Source organism: Poromitra crassiceps, assembly GCF_964638095.1.
Source record: "Poromitra crassiceps genome assembly, chromosome: 17".
Lineage (NCBI taxonomy): Eukaryota > Metazoa > Chordata > Actinopteri > Beryciformes > Melamphaidae > Poromitra > Poromitra crassiceps.
Genome location: NC_139635.1, coordinates 10,340,511 through 10,357,110, shown reverse-complemented (window position 1 = coordinate 10,357,110; position 16,600 = coordinate 10,340,511). Strand labels below are relative to the sequence as shown.

The 16,600-nt window shown below is 44.6% G+C and overlaps 1 protein-coding gene across 1 annotated transcript; it reads right to left on the bottom strand.

Moving 5' to 3' along the window:
• Positions 1-93: 93 nt before the first annotated feature.
• On the bottom strand, positions 94-15,511 carry LOC310792196 (uncharacterized protein; the record flags this gene model as incomplete). The annotated part of the gene is made up of 7 exons (XM_083653925.1): positions 15,427-15,511; positions 10,072-10,114; positions 8,005-8,104; positions 6,973-7,110; positions 5,675-5,799; positions 176-310; positions 94-108 (listed from the first exon to the last, which is right to left on the bottom strand). Exons 3-7 carry the CDS (start codon positions 8,096-8,098, stop codon positions 94-96), a joined length of 507 nt encoding a protein of 168 aa, XP_083510051.1. The 5' UTR covers positions 8,099-8,104; positions 10,072-10,114; positions 15,427-15,511.
• Between the last annotated feature and the right edge of the window lie 1,089 nt (positions 15,512-16,600).

Below are 16,600 nucleotides of genomic sequence, written 5' to 3'. Positions count from 1 at the left end.
CTCCAGAAGACACCAGGGGGTCTGTCTCTCCAGTAGACACCAGGGGGTCTGTCTCTCCAGAAGACACCAGGGGGTCTGTCTCTCCAGAAGACATCAGGGGGTCTGTCTCTCCAGTAGACAGCAGGGGGTCTGTCTCTCCAGAAGACACCAGGGGGTCTGTCTCTCCAGTAGACACCAGGGGACCTGTCTCTCCAGGAGACACCATAGGACCTGCCTGTCCAAGTGTTCCTTTGGGTCTCTGAAGTTCATTTGATCTGACATCTCCAGGAGTCCGTGGGAGAGAGAGCTCTTCAGGTGTGCCTCCCTCTACCTGCACAGACAACCAACAGGAGAAGCAGAACAACTATTTACTTCACTATAAGTAGAAAAGAGATTTATTCCAACATGGCATTTCCACTGTTTGGAAAGAGTGCCCTCAAGTCGTCAACCATACAAAGTGATTGATAATGTATTCAACTCCTGAAGTTTGAAGACGGTCGACACAACGGTCATCGGCCTTATCCAAGACAGCAATGAGTCTGCATACACACGGGAGGTTGAACAGCTGGCCCTTTGGTGCGGTGAGAAAAACCTTGAGCATCCAGTCTGTCCTCTGCAACTCCATCTCTCTCTGGTATGGGTCTGCCACCAAACAGAACAGGCGCGATGTCGATTTTTCACCTCATGTCATGTTTTTGTTGACATGATTTTTGTCCTCTGTTGTTGTTCTGTGCCCAGCCTCTCTCACACAACCCCACAGTCTGTTCCCCATTCTCAATCACAGTAATGAGACTGATGTGAGTCCAGCCATGTAGAATCAGGAGGGGGCGTGGCATGGCGTGGTGTGGCTGGACTGGATAAAGAGGCAGACATCAGAGGGCCCAGGATCGCACTGTTGTTACAACGCCGTGTACACTGCCTTTAGTGCATGGTTTAAGGACCAGGGCTTCGTTTTCGTTCGTTCCTGAAGAAGTATTCTTTGTGTTGGACTCCTGACCTGGAGAATTTCAGCTGCTTGGCGTTGCCAAGATTTTCTCTGTTCCTGAAGTAAAACGTTGGTTTTTGTTTGAGACTTTCAAGCTGCCTGTGGCAACCAGCCCTGCCTACAGTCACTAAATAAAGACTGTAAACCTTTCTCTGCCTCCTGCATTTGGATCCGCACTCACTGGTCCTGATAGAACAGTGCGAACTAATGGATCCAGCAGAGGCCGACCATCTGCGCCAGGCTGTAGGCAATCAAGGATAATTACATTACATTACATTACATTACGTCATTTAGCAGACGCTTTTGTCCAAAGTGACTTACAATATCACAAATTGTCCACAGTACAGAAAACAACTATGCAACACAATCAATGACAGCTAAGATATTGTGATAGACTAGCACCATGTAGGAAGTAGTTTGAAAAGGAATAAGTAATATGTAGCATTAGTATATATATATATATTTTTTTTTTATTAAAAGATGTTAGTTCAAGAAGGGCCCAGGTGTAGCCTGAAAAAGTTAGTTTTTAGTCTCCACCGAAAGATTGCAGTGATTTGGCCGTTCTGACCGAAGGGGGGAGCTCATTCCACCATTGTGTGGCCAGGGCCGAGAAGAGTCGTGATCGGGAGGGGCGACTTTTGAGCCCACGTAGCGGTGGAGGAGCGAGGCGATGTGGACGGGTGGAGGAGCGGAGGGAGCGATGCGCAGTTTGGAACTTGACCATAGATTGCAGATACGAAGGGGCTGACATGTGGACTGCCCTGTAGGCCAGTACCAGTGTCTTGAATTTGATGTGAGCCGAGATGGGAAGCCAGTGAAGGTCACGGAAGAGGGGAGTGACATGAGAGAATTTTGGTTGGTTGAACACCAAACGGGCTGCAGCATTCTGAATGAGCTGAAGCGGTCGGATGGCTGCAGGAGGTAGCCCAGCCAGAAGAACATTGCAGTAGTCCAGGCGAGAGATGACAAGTGCCTGGACCAGGAGTTGTGTTGCTTCCCTGCACCCAATCTACTATGAATCACCTCATTCAATGGAAAGGAATTTGGGTGGGTGCAAACGGACGGATTTTGCGGATGTTGTACAGGGAGAAGCTACAGGAGTGGGCAGTTGCTGCGATGTACGCTGAGTTGGACAGCTGATTGTCAAGGATCACTCCAAGGTTCGTAGCTGTTTGAGAGGGAAACACAGTAGTGTTGTCAATGGAGATGGAAAGGTCGGTGAGGGGACAGTCTTTCCCGGGGAGGAAGAGTAGCTCTGTCAGAGATTACTGGGCCATCACGACTCGGTCCTTCAAGATCTCTCCGCCGAGGTTCGTGGACTTACCCAAGCCATGGCTGGGCTCCAGACATCTCCACTGCCAGCATCTTCCGGCTCCACACCATCTGCTCTACATGCCATGCCCCGACCATCTAACATCAAGGCACCCCAAACGGTATGACGGGGATCTCGTCAAGCGCGGGGGCTTCCTCCTCCAGTGCTCCCTGGTGTTTGAACTTCAGGCTGATGCTTTCGCCACCGACCGGTCCCAGGTGGCGTTTGTGATCAGCTGCCTGAAGGGCAGGGCTCTGGAGTGGGCCAAACCATTATGGGAAGAGCAGGGCCGGCACGCCAATTCTTATGCGGCCTTCACCAGGGAGATGAGCCGGGTATTTGATCACCCCGTCAGAGGTAAGGAAGCTGCCCGCAGGCTGTTACATCTACGCCAAGGTTCCCGCAGCGTGGCAGAGTATGCCGTGGAATTTCGCACTCTGGCCGGTGAGAGCGCCTGGGGTGCTGAACCTCTCATTGAGTTGTTTCAAAATGGGCTGTCAGAGGTTCTCAAAGACGAGCTTGCCTCTCAGGACGAGCCAGAGGGCATGGAAGAGTTAATTACCCTTGCCATTCAAATCGAAGTGCTCTCCTGAGGAGTGGCTCCGCCGACGTCTCACGGGGGGCTGCTTTTACTGCGGTAAACAGGGCCACCGAAGCTCTGCATGCCCCAAGCGACCGCAGGGAAACAACACCGCCCACTAGCAGGAGTTGGCCTGTTAGTGGGCACTAGTTCGACCATGCCAAGCCCCGCCGCTGACCACGTGGACGGGCTCCCGCCACCAACCTGTTTCAAGGTACGGAAATTCCTGTAACTGTGTTAATTGATTCCGGTGCTGAAGGTGACCTAATAAGTGTGACTTTAACTAAATTGCATAATTTTCCACTTCATCAACTCCAATCTCCTATCCCCATCCGAGGACCTTTTAAGGAGTCCAACTTATCCGACATCACTCATCAGACCGTTGGTTCTGTTCATGAACGGTAATCACCAGTCGCAAGGAACATTTGTGGTTACTACTATGTCTTCGGACTTTGATATAATTCTAGGTAGACCATGGCTAGCTCTGCAAAACCCTCATATTGCCTGGACCACTCTGACCATCAAAGGGTGGAGTGATTACTGCTATCAACATTGTCTCATGTCTGCTCTAACTCCTCCTCCTTCCACAGAACAAGGAGGACAGCCGTAGGTGCCCCCCAATCTGTCCAAAGTCCCCGCTGAGTATCACGATCTGGCTCCGGTATTCAGTAAGTTCAAAGATAAAGGTTTGCCTCTCCACCATCCCTATGACTGTGCTATTGATTTGGTTCCAAACTAAGTTCCCCAAAAGTCAGTTGTATTCCCTGGCTAAAGCAGAACGCGCTGCCATGGAAGCCTTGAAGAGGCACTTGCCCTGGGCCATATTCGCAGATCCTCATCTCCCCTGGAGCAGGTTTCTTTTTTGTTGAGAAAAAAGATACCACTGAGCTCCGACGATGTATCGATTACAGGGGGCTCAATGACATCACGATCAAAAATGCCTATCCCATACCCTTCATGGAAGCCACCTTCCCGTCCCTCCAGGGGTCCAAAGTTTACACCAAATTGGACCTCCGGAGTGCCTACAATCTGGTTCGAATTCAAGAAGGTGATGAGTGGAAAACTGCATTTAAGACTCACCTGGGACATTTCGAGTATTTAGTCATGCCTTTCGGACTAACGAATGGCCCCGCAGTTTTCCAAGCATTTATCAATGATGTTCTCCGGGACTTTCTGGATAGGTTTGTGGTAGTCTACTTGGACGACATCCTGATTTTCTCGCCTGATTTGACTTCCCACATAAATCATGTACGCCTAGTGCTCTGCTGTCTCCTGGACAATTATATGTTAAAGCGAAAAGTGTGAATCCCAAGTCAACAAGACCACGTTCCTAGGCTACGTCATTTTGGAGGGCCAATTTAGCATGTCCCTGGCCAAGATTGATGCTGTGGCAGAGTGTCCTGCTCCCACCACTCGCAAACAGCTTCAGCGATTCTTAGGATCCGCTAACTTCTACGGTCGATGCATCCGCGACTACAGCAAAGTTGCCGCCCCCCTCACGGATCTGACTTCCCCCAAAATGCCTTTCAACTGGTCGGACACAGCGGACATGGCATTCGGAGACTTAAAGGCCCAGTTTGTCTCTGCTCCCATCCGCACTACCCCCGATCCTGCCCTGCAGTTCGTAGTTGAGGTTGACGCATTGAACGCCGGCTTGGGCGCTGTGCTGTCCCAGCGATCTTTATCTTTATCTTTATTGTTTATTTCAACAGTACACAATAAACATATTGCACCAGAGATAGCTAAGAGCTAATTTGCATCTGTAGTCCCTGGGCGCACAGAGTCCTGTGCGCACATAGTACATATCAAATACAGAAATAAAAGAAAATCCTAATGTCTAAACAATCAATATACATGGTACAAAAAATGATAATACTTACTATTAGTAATATATAACACAGTAAAATATAACACAGGTAGATAGCAATCCCCTAAGATCACATATTGGTAAATGAGGAGATGATCAGAAATAAATACACAATGTCAGAACACAACAACATGAGACCACACTAATGCCTATAGGTGGCCACAGGACTGACCCTCTCTCAGCCACTTCTTGACAGGACTTAAAACCTTTGAAAGTACTGCAGCCTTTAATGACTGCTGGCAGGGTGTTCCACAGCCCGCCCGCTTTGACTGTGAATGCAGATTGACTGAATTTCGTGGATCTAAATGGCACGCAACAGTCTCCTATAGTGGAGGCTCTTGTAGTTCTCACACTGGTGTTACGGTTTGTCACAAATTTGTTGAATGGGGGGGGGGGGGGGGTCAAGGCCGTGGAAGATCCTATACAACAAACTGACATTTGCCATCAGCAGGAAATTCTCGAATGTTAGAAAGTTATATTTCTTGGTAATGTTACAGTAATGATAGCTGTTAGGTTTTTTATCCAGGACCTTCAACGCTTGCTTGAATAGAGTAAAGAGTGGCTGCGTCATTGTTTTATTGGCCTGGGACCACGTAGTGGCACAATAAGACAGATGTGATAGAATGAAAGAATGAAGATACAGTTTTTTTCAAGGACTGGCTTGGAGTACTATTTCAATCACAACAACGCCTACGACGGTCCAAATCGCTGCGGAGAACACTGGGTGAGTCGTCAGATAATAATTAATGTGAGGAGAGGGCTCCAGGTTAAAAAAAACGAAATTCTCCTTTAAACATATGTGAGAATCGAGTTCAAAATGAAGTAAAACCCCTTTGTGAGATCATGTGCAAAATAAATCAGCATTATTTGTCAGTGAAGTTACACAACTTAATAGCGAAAATATGCTAAATGCTAAAACACTTACTAAAATAATTTCTACTCAAAGATCACCTCTTTGGCCTTTGCAGAACTGTCATCAACGCGCTGCCTCTTCGGAGATGTCAGAGTGCTGTCGCTCTGTGATGAATGTGATGAGAGAGACAGGGTGTCTGTACACGAGGGCCCTGCTGGAGACTCTGAGAAGGAAGCCAGTATGCATAGTCCATTAAAATAAACAAGTACAAGATTTTGCATTGATTTGGCTCTGTTAACTGTTATTGTCTAGTCATTGTGATATAGTACAGTATGGTTTTGTTTGTATCTCCCATTCTTTGACTGAATATTTTCATGCTGGCTTGTAATTGAATATCAGTGCACAAAAATCACTGAAAAATATTGCATTTTACAATTTCGGCTCCGAAATTGTAAAATGCTCGATGCTCGATCCTCTGCATGTTTTTAGTGGGGGGTTACGTACGGAGGAACCCCCTGGGGGGTACGGGGAGAACATGCAAACTCCACACAGAAAGGCCCTTTCGACGAGATAGCCCATCTGGGCAGTAGGCACTGAAGATATGGGGGGGGGGGGGGGGCACAACAAGGCGAGTCCAATATATACTAGGGAGGATTGACGTCATGCCTGACATCATGAACTGAGGACAACTGATGTCATGCCTGACGTCACGCTAGGGCTTGACTGACATCACGGGCTGATCAGGTAATACAGATATGACGACCTCTCTCTCAGCTTGAAATTTGGTATGGAAACCTCACTTCTAGCTTTGAACCAACATTGCTATTTTACAATTTTCTGTGAAACTGTGTTGCCTATACACGCTATAATCTGTGGTGCACATGTTTTATGCTTCCATGCAGAGGATAGTGTAAAACTTTCCCAGCCTTAGAAATCAGATGCCCTTTTAATCACTTATTTTCTTCAGTGTGCTAGTTTTCACTCTCCACAGATTTCTGCAAATAAAACAGTGATCGGATTTTTTAGCAGTTTAAACATGTGTGTGTAGTGCACATCAAATAAAGAGGATTAAGGCCCACTGGCTAAACTATATTAAATTAACTGGTCATTGTTTCCTAACTTTGTCGCATCATTACTTTAAAAACTCAATGTAACCTGTGTGTGTGTGTGTGTGTGTGTGTGTGTGTGTGTGTGTGTGTGTGTGTGTGTGTGTGTGTGTGTGTGTGTGTGTTACGTATGATGCGAGGAGAAAAGCATACATTTTAGGGTTAATATTCCCAAAAAGCGATGGTTAGCACGTTGTACACAACACGCACAATTCTAGTTATAGTTATGGCTGCTGATGTTTACTGGTCAATTTGTGCCCCTGACTTTATCTGTACAATCTCTTACTTACCATGGGCATCAGCAATAATCCAAAGCATCTTTGGGTTTTGCTCTAGGACATCACTGAAGACATCTTCATCAACCTCAACCTCTGTGTCATCCATCAGATACACTCTACTGCCCTCGGGGATGCTGAACTTCTTTTTGGCTGAGAATACACAAATAAAATAATACAAATAAATGCACAGAAATACTGTCATCTGATGTGCCCATCCATACCTATCCGTGTTTTATTATGTAATGTTAACATAATTCAGGGTCCCCACACCTTCAACATCAAATTCAAGGACTTTTCAAGGACTTTCAAAGCACAATTCCCCAAATTCAAGGACCCATCACAACATTTGAGACATGGACCAAGGTTAATTACTGTTACAACACTGAGAATATTTAGAATCAAAACTAGTAGACGCTCTCAGACAATTAAAGACAGAGGCTTGAATGTGTGAACACTTCTCAACTGTGCTGTGTTCGTTCCAATTGCAAATGACATAAACCCACAGACTGCAATGCTTGTTAGAAAAATATTTTGTTTTCACTTGCCGAAAGCTGAAGGCGGAGAGTTAGTTAAATTTGAGTGAGGCAGCCCCCTCGTAATGCTCTATGTAGGAAAAAGCCTAAATTGAAGCACTTTCAATGACCCATGTCTATTATCAAAAACGTTTAATGCCTTGATTTTTTTTACTAACTTTCAAGGATTTCAATGCCCCGTGGGAACCCTGATAAGTATTACTAACCTTCAATCAGCATGCAAACTATTGTTATTTAAGCCACTTTGTAATCAAAATGATATTTTAGGGACAATTGAAAGCCCCTTAAATTTCAGGGAAACATACTAATGTAGTTAAAATACCCCAACTACTACAAATTGGAGTTGCACACTGGTAAATGCTGTCTAGCAAGTTTCAACCCATTTCAACATGAGTAGTGTTTATAAGGTGTAGGCTGAGGCAGAGTGAGTTCAGGTTAAAACTTGAAATTCAAACCTAAAATGTCAACTGGATGATCTTGAGTTGATCTGTTTCATCTATCTAAACATTACCTTCCTTGAGAAGTGATGAATATGAGGCTCCATCTACTTTAAGGTAAGACTTCCTCCCTTGGTATTGAACTCTGAACAGCATTGCTGCGGTCATTGTTGCCTATAAAATCAGATAAAAACACAAATTTATCAAATGCAGAATAACTGTATTAGTTAACATTTCCAGTGTGACTGAATGTGATAATTTCAAAGCGAAGAAAGGGCATCTGTGAGGAACGCAAATTTACATGTTGCTGGTACTTTGGGATCACGATGGGCATTTCAAGCAAGCATATTATGATATTCACTGGGAACTATCCGAGCCCAGCCTGATTGACTGAATTGTCAACTTGTTACACCTGGGAACTATCCGAGTCCAGCCTTGATTGACTGAATTGTCAACTTGTTACACTCCATTTCCTCCAGAAGCAGCCAAATAAACTCAATGGGCTTTTGGTTCTGAGGACTGCAGCGAGCACCTATTGACCACGTGGGTAAAAGCTGCTTACAACTAATCCTGCATTCGTTTATGGTAGGAGCTGTCCAGTGGCAAGTGGCAAACGCATCATCTCCGACCTACGTGCGTTCGAGCTTCAGGCTTCAAGTCGCAAAACCATGGATGCTAATAGCCGTTAGCTGTCTAAGCTAACACTATCAGCCATGGCCATATTGACTTTGGCAAGCCAGGCTAATTAATGTTAGCAAGGTAGTTAGCCAAGGCTCCCTATACCGACCCATCCATAATCAATGTAACATTAGCATACGTTTTACTTTGTTGGGACTCGGAGGCTCAAATTAACGTTAGCTTAGCAAGCAAATTAGCTATATGCTAACGTTAGTATTGCTATTATAGAGTACTTACTTTATTGTTACTTTACTTTATTGTTTATTTGGACAGGACAATGCACATTAAAAGACAGTTATACACGTACAGAATCCTCCATACGGGACAACGGTAAAAGTGCCGGGGTTAGCCGAAGCTAATTTTCACCCGCAGTCCTCGGGACATAAGCAACTAAAAACTACAAGATAAATACAGAAAACGGGAATATAAAAGCAATATAATAAAAATGCACAAGGGATAAAAATACATACACAAGGGATAACAATACATACACGGAACAAAAGCAATACACACAAACAGATAAGATAATAAAATGATAAAAAGATTAAATGTCCAAGAAAAGGCTATTAGTTATGTTGTGTCGTTTTCACTGCGGCCGGGAGACTGTTCCATATCTTTCCGCCTACAATAGACAGGACGTTCTTACCGAAAGCGGTGCGTCTGTGGCCCAGCTCGCAGTCTCCTCTTAGGCACGCCCTGGTGGTCATGCCCTCCACGGACCTCCGTTTAAAAAACTCTCCCAGAGGGGGTGGGGCAAGACCATGAAGACACTTAAAAACAAAACAGGCCTGTCTGAAGGTTTTAAAATTGTCAAAATCAAGGAAATCATGCATCTTTATGATGTTACAGATATGGGCGAAGATTGGCTTTTTATCAAAGATCTTTAGGGCTTTTTTAAATAGAGATTCAATCGGCTTAAGAGCTGTTTTACATGCCAGCGACCAGCTCGTCATTCAATGTGGGAAAAAATCATGGAGTGCAGGAACATCAGGGCAGCATCGTCCGTCAGGAAATTTCTGATATGTCTGAAGTTCGCCAGATTGTATTTGACTGAGTTGGTCACTTTCTTAATGTGTTTCCGAAAGGTGAGGGTTGAGTCCAAGATGACTCCGAGATATTTGAACTTGCTTACTAGAGCGAGTTTCTCACCGTCATCATACAGACCATTTTTTTTGTATTCAAGAGGAGACAGAGAGTAGGCCTATGCAGGCTGTTAGTCAACCAAGCAAAGTTGGTTACGGCTAATTCCTGGTCGGTGTCATGTTAGCTGACATTTTCCCCCTGGATTATTCTCCTCATTTAACATTAACGTAGCGTTCGTTGCCGATGGCACGTTTATCCACACTAGGTACCCCCGCTAGGTAAAGGCCCCCGGTGCTAAAACTATCTGCTAACTATCATTGTTTTCTAAAACATGATACTAACCAACCAAAATTTAACAAACCAAAGTTATTCCATCTTACTTGTTTTATTTCTCCAGAGCAGCAGTCGTCATCTCACACGAAGCTTGGTGGAAAGAAAGAAATAATTATGAGTTAAGAGTTACGCTAATGTAATCATGTAGCCTGGTAAAATGAGGACCGTATAGACTCAACCATCAAATACACACTGTATTAGATATTCAGCCCGTTCTCACTCCGACGGCATCCTATATGCTGTCGCTGTCACGCACAATGTAGTCAGATGTTAACGAGCACGGTACCCTTGTGCACAAATAATTAGCGCCCACAGGCACAGCGTTAAACAAAGGTCAAGTTACGCCTGGTCTTCCAAGGTGAAAAGACCCTCTCCCTCACCCTGGTTATGGGGTTAGGTCTCCAGGGAAAGGTTCCGGTTGTCTCCAACCCCCTAAAGGGGTAATGGGGTACGGAGACCCCGCCAGAAGACCCAAGGGCAGGGGTTCCCAACCTGTTTTGGCTTGTGACCCCACTTTGACGTCACAAGAATCTAGGGACCCCAGACATTCAGATTTTGGTACAAGATCGGTAACCATCATCAGTGACATCATCAGTCACATAATCAATCAATCTACCCAAAGCCTAAACCTAACCTGTGCCTCTGAAGGCATAACTTTGCCTCATCCCAACAGGGGCACAGTGTTTGTTTAACGGTGCACCTGTGGGCGTACATTATGTGTGCACAAGGATGCACGTTAACATCTGACAAACAAGGTGTGTGAGAGCGGTGATATAGGATGCTGTCGGTATGATAATGTGTTGGAATATTTTATTAAATATATTATTTAATGGGATTTTTGCCCTCCTATTTAGTATAACAGAGAGATATTCAAAGGAATTTGAGGGTGTATTCACACATGTCTCGTTTTGAGCAGTTCCGATACAGGGAGCGTTTTCCCACTTGATGCAGTTCGTTTGGACTGTTATTCGTTAAAAACAACATTTTCATTCTTCACTTCCTGTTTTGGCGACTCGTGAAACTAGCATTTGCATGGATACACTTTTGGGGGATTTTTGCATGATTGCAATCCAGCAGTTTGGACTCGACCAATTTACCTCTGGTTTCCAATATAGTAAATTAAGTTGTGGTAATCAGAGCCAGCTTTCTTCTGTGATACAATGATAATCAGACTTATTGTCATGTCTTCCTCAAAATATCCATAGGCTATTATACAATTATTTATTAATATTTTATTCCTGACAGGACAGGTGTTCATATGCGTAATCCTGCGTAATCCTAATATGCGTTGGGCCTTCCCAACGCACACACACATTAATGTAATAATTCACAGACATTGTATAAGGTTATAAGAATAAAATCTGATCAAATCTCTGGGATACCCTCAGCACCCCCCCATCACCACTTGAGGCTACTATCGGAGGTCTCCTGGCCAATCCAGGAGGTTTGGACCGTTTGATTTGTGGCTGTGTGAACACAAACGAACCAACACACAAATGCAACAATTGTATCAATTAAGCCCCTGAATCGGAACAAAGCAAACAAGCTACAGGTGTGAATACGCCCTCATTTACCAACTGATAATTGTTTGCACAAGAACACGTCTTTGAATATAACGGCTACTCCATCCTCTCCTTCCTGCTCTAACTACATCCAGATAGTTAAAGTTGGAGGCGCTGACTCAATAAGAGCTGCTGCCCTGTTGTTTCAGTTCAAAACAAAACATCAAGTTGATTATCTGTAATCAAATCATTCATCAAAAGGATTTGCCTGTCAGGGATCTTACATTCAGCAAAGCCTGAAAAAAATCGGCTTTGATAATTGTGCAAACCGATTTGGATACCCCCTGTTACCTCTATAACTAAATATTACAGGAACTTTCAAAATCACGTCACAGGGCTCAGGTCACATGACAGGTCCCAGATAACAATGACCCGTTGGCACAATGATGACCCACCGTTTGAACTTCCGTTGGCAGGACGTTGGCAGCCAAACTCGTGCGCACGTCTTTTTGGCCGGTGGCATCATGTTCGCCCAACGTTGGAAACAGGGGGTCTGCTCACTATGCCGACAACCCGCAATGCTGATAGCCTAGTTAGGGGTTAGGGGTTAGGGTTAGGGGTTAGGGGTTAGGGTTAGGGGTTAGGGCGCACTAAACGCATTGCACTAAAGGCATCAGATTAGTGGGCCATCTGCATTGCGGGTTATCGGCATTGCGGGTTGTCAGCATATAGACGCGGCACCGGAAACAGTCCTATTTACTACAGTGTACTGTAATCGGTCCTCTACATGTACACACAATTTCATCATTTTTATGTTAATATTACTTTCTGAAACTTCCTTTAAACGTATATGGCAGTGCTATGTACAGATTTAACTATTTATGCCAGATAATTAAAAAAAAGTTGTCCAGAACCCAGAATCGAACTTGTAAGCTTCAAAGTGGAAGCGCTGTGACTTGGTGAGTGAGCCATTTGTTTGCTGTTGTTAATAATATTTATGGCATATGTGTTTTTATATTAAATGGGCGTCAAGTATGAGTGTGATGATGTTTAGTAGGGAACGTCAATAGTAAAGTTATGATATAATAACGTAACAATAAAATGCTAAGTTTTATTTTTTCATGTGGCAAAATATTTGTTTTCTCAAGGTTTTTGCAGGATTGGCACAACGTTGGCTCATAACCAATTGCCACATTGTAGCAAAATTTGGTCTGAATTCCTTATCTTATGAAGAAAGGCAAACAAAGAAAATAAATCCATAGCTTTATTTAGGCTATTTAGGATACTGTATAATAATAATAATAATAATAATAATAATAATAACTAGAAAAGTGCACTCGGTGGAGTGCAGATCTCCGCCAGGACTGCGTTTTCCCCCAAGCTGACCTATAGACCATGTGTGTGACGAGACATCGCCTGAATGCAATGTGTTAGTGAGTGTTGTCATACTGAGATGCTATTGTAAATCATATATTGTTATTGTTATTGTTATTGTCTGCTTTTATTTTAGTGTTGTATGTATTCATGATGGGTTTATTGTATGTGTTGTAACCAGAGCATGTGAGCGGAGCGTGGAGTGAGCGAGGAGCGGATCGGGGGGATTTTGGCGCGAGCGGCGAGCGGGGACCAGAGCGGTACCGGAGCGAAAGTTGGAGCGGCACCGATCACCCGCTCAGTACCGCTCCAGTTTCGATCACAACATGTTCGAACCAGAATGCATGGTGCATGGGCATGTGCACGCGGCACGCCCACTATTTTCTTGCCAGCTGCTGCAAGACAAGAAGGAAGAGAAACGAACATGCAGCCGACTCTGCTGAGCTCATGTTATTTGTAGTGAGCAATGCCCATTGCCCAGGCATTTAAACGCAAATTAAAACACCCTGGCCTTTTCTTCTTTTTTATTCTTTTGAGCGGAGCAGAGCGGTGAGTGCGAGCAGGTGAAATCTGTATGGAGCGGGGAGCGGTCTGGAGCGGAGCGGCCGGGAGCGGCCGTGAGCGCTGGAGCGGGTGGAAAGGGCCCCTCCGGGAGCGAGGACCGGTAATTATCACCGCTCCACTCCGCTCACATGCTCTGGTTGTAACCCACGTATTTATGTGTTTTTGTCAAGTTTTTTATTGTGTTTGTGTTAGAATAATTGTTTAGTTTTCTTGATTAGGGGATGCGGTTACGCGTAGAATGGTGGGATTGGGGTTTCTCAAGGGCAGTCTGACTGAGTGTATGTCTGTGTATATGTTTTCATAACACTGGGCCAAATAACCAGTCAGTATTTATGTATTACTAGTGCAGTGCCTGTTCCCCCAAAGTACAACCCCATGGGCACCCCCCCCCCCCCCCCCACACACACACACACACACGCACACACACTGCACTCCTTGAGATAAACTGCTTTTTGTGTTGCCAGTAGGTGGCGCTGTCAAATTGCAAGAAATTCAGCACTGCGCTACGTCAAGTTCCCAGCAGCACACTCCTCAAGTTTGAAGTCAATGGGATGAACGGTTCTCAAGATAAACCACTTTTTGTGTTGCCAGTAGGTGGCGCTGTGCCAAATTGTACAAAATTCGACACTGCACTGCAAGTCGATCGAACCAACGGTTGTTGAGATAAAAAAATTAATTGTTGCCAGTAGGTGGCGCTATGCCGATTGCAAGATTATCATTTTTTGCCAGTAGGTGGCGCTATGCCGAATTACACGAAATTCGGCACTGCACTGTGTCGAGTTCCCATCAGCGCACTCCCCAAATTTGTAATCGATCCGACGAACGGTTGTTGAGATAAGTTGTTTAGATAAACAATTGTTTTGCCAGTAGGTGGCGCTATGCCGAAGTGCATGAAAACAGGTCACTACACTCCGTCACTACTCCTCCTTAGCACACTCCCAAAGTTTGAAGTCGATCCGACCAACGGTTCTCGAGATACGCAAAGGCCAAGCTAGAGGAGAGGAGGAACACACAGACAGACAGACGCACAGACAGACAGACGCACAGATGCACAGACAGACGCGGCCGAACGCACAGACAGACAGACGCACAGACAGATAGACGCACAGACACACAGACAGACGCGGCCGAAAACATGATCAGGAGATAATAATAATAATTGATTGGAGTTATGTGTCCGACCCAGAGCCGTATAGATAGAAGAGTCCCGACATCTCCATTCACTCCAATGGACCAGTTTTTTTCCAGGAAGTAAGGTCCTGGAACTCTTGAGTAAAAAACGCAGCACTGTCGAGTTGCAGCAAAATAGACAGTTTGTGTTGTACTTTGGCTGTTCATTGGCTGATGAGTCTCTCATTTTGGTCCGCCGCTGACGCCACTCTCTCTCTCAGCCAGGAATGGGTCTCGCGATACTTTTGCATGCTAAAATAAAGCTGATAATGTACAATTTAATTCAAGGGGAAAAAACCCTTTCAGAGTACAACACACACTGTCTATTTTGCTGCAACTCGACAGTGCTGCTTAATCCAGGACCTTACTTCCTGGAACTCTTGAGAGTAAAAAACTGGTCCATTGGAGTGAATGGACATGTCGGAACTCTTCTATTATACGGCTCTGGTCCGACCTAGTGCCAACAGCAGCCCAACCATTTATGTCCAACCTAGTGTGAACGTTGGCCCAACTTTGGACCAACTACATCTTCAGCTGCCGACCGATGCAGACCATTACCAATGTTGAGTCAATAGGTCATTGTTATCTGGGGTGCGTTGTGACGGACAATTAAAGGGATCAAATCTAGACTTACTCATAGTTTTGTAAACAGAGTGAAAAACAGAATGTTTTTTTTCTTTTTCCAATAGGAACCTGAGAGTCAGGAGATTTGACTGGATTAAAGCAAGAACAGATAACAGATAACAGAGAAGAGCCTGTCATCTGGGAGAAGGCAGGTTTTGTTTTGTTTACCTGTCACTTGCAGCATAAGGTGAAGCAAGACATCTTTGAGTATCAGACTGTTGTGATTTTATGTCCAATTCGCCATATGTGACGACTGTGGAGATGGTGATCTTGAAGACATTTTGGAACGGCACCAGTGATGTCCTGTACTCTGGCTCCTGGGAAGCAGAGATCTTCCTGGGAAACAGAGATCCTCCTGGGAAGCAGAGAGATCCTCCTGGGAAGCAGAGAGATCCTCCTGGGAAACAGAGAGATCCTCCTGGGAAACAGAGAGATCTAATTAAAGTCAATTAAAGCAGGTTATGTCGGCTATGAGTTAAAATAGCAAGTGTGAGGAGAGAGGCAGACTTTCAACAGCTGGAAGTTTTCCCATTGCTTTGAATCTATGTCAGTCAAGGATGCTAAGCACATTATCGTCCGTTGTAAACTTTGTGTGGCAGCAAACCTCTTTCCACAGTGAAAAACACATTTATCAAAGCATCTAATAGGGCAAGTAGCCTACGGAAGCCATTTTATCATGATAACTACTTCTTATTTCGTTATCTCGATATAACAAAGTCTATTTTCTCGTGTGTTGTTTTTCTCTCTCCATTACTTATGGTATTGGGAAGTAGCCTGTGTGTTATTTCAGCACCATGGAGCTGTCCCTGTAGTGTTAAACTGATTTGATTATAGAGGGCGATCACCAACTGAGTGTTCTGTAAGCTGTTATGTTATTTTTTGATCTAAAGCCATAGGCTACTTCATTCACAATTTATTTCATTTAAAACACATGGGAATATCACTGCATACAGTGCACTGCGCCCTTTCAGCACGGAGCTGGCCTGGTTTTAGACTGCTTTCATTATGCTGCATTATCAGATGCTGTTACACTCATGGTACATTTCATATACGTAGGCTATGTCCAATCATCCTTAATTTAACACATGGAATTCCTGGAATGCACTTTGACGCACACACTCACTCATCATTTCCTATAGCCTCTTGTATAGTTGATGATGTGCTTATATGTCCATGTTTATTGCACTGATTTGCACATAAACAAACCAAGTGTGTGTGTGTGTGTGTGTGTGTGTGTGTGTGTGTGTGTGTGTCTGTGTGTGTGTCTGTGTGTCTGTGTGTGTGTCTGTGTGTGTGTCTGTGTTTGAATGATTGCATTACCCCAAATGCTTTATACGCATAC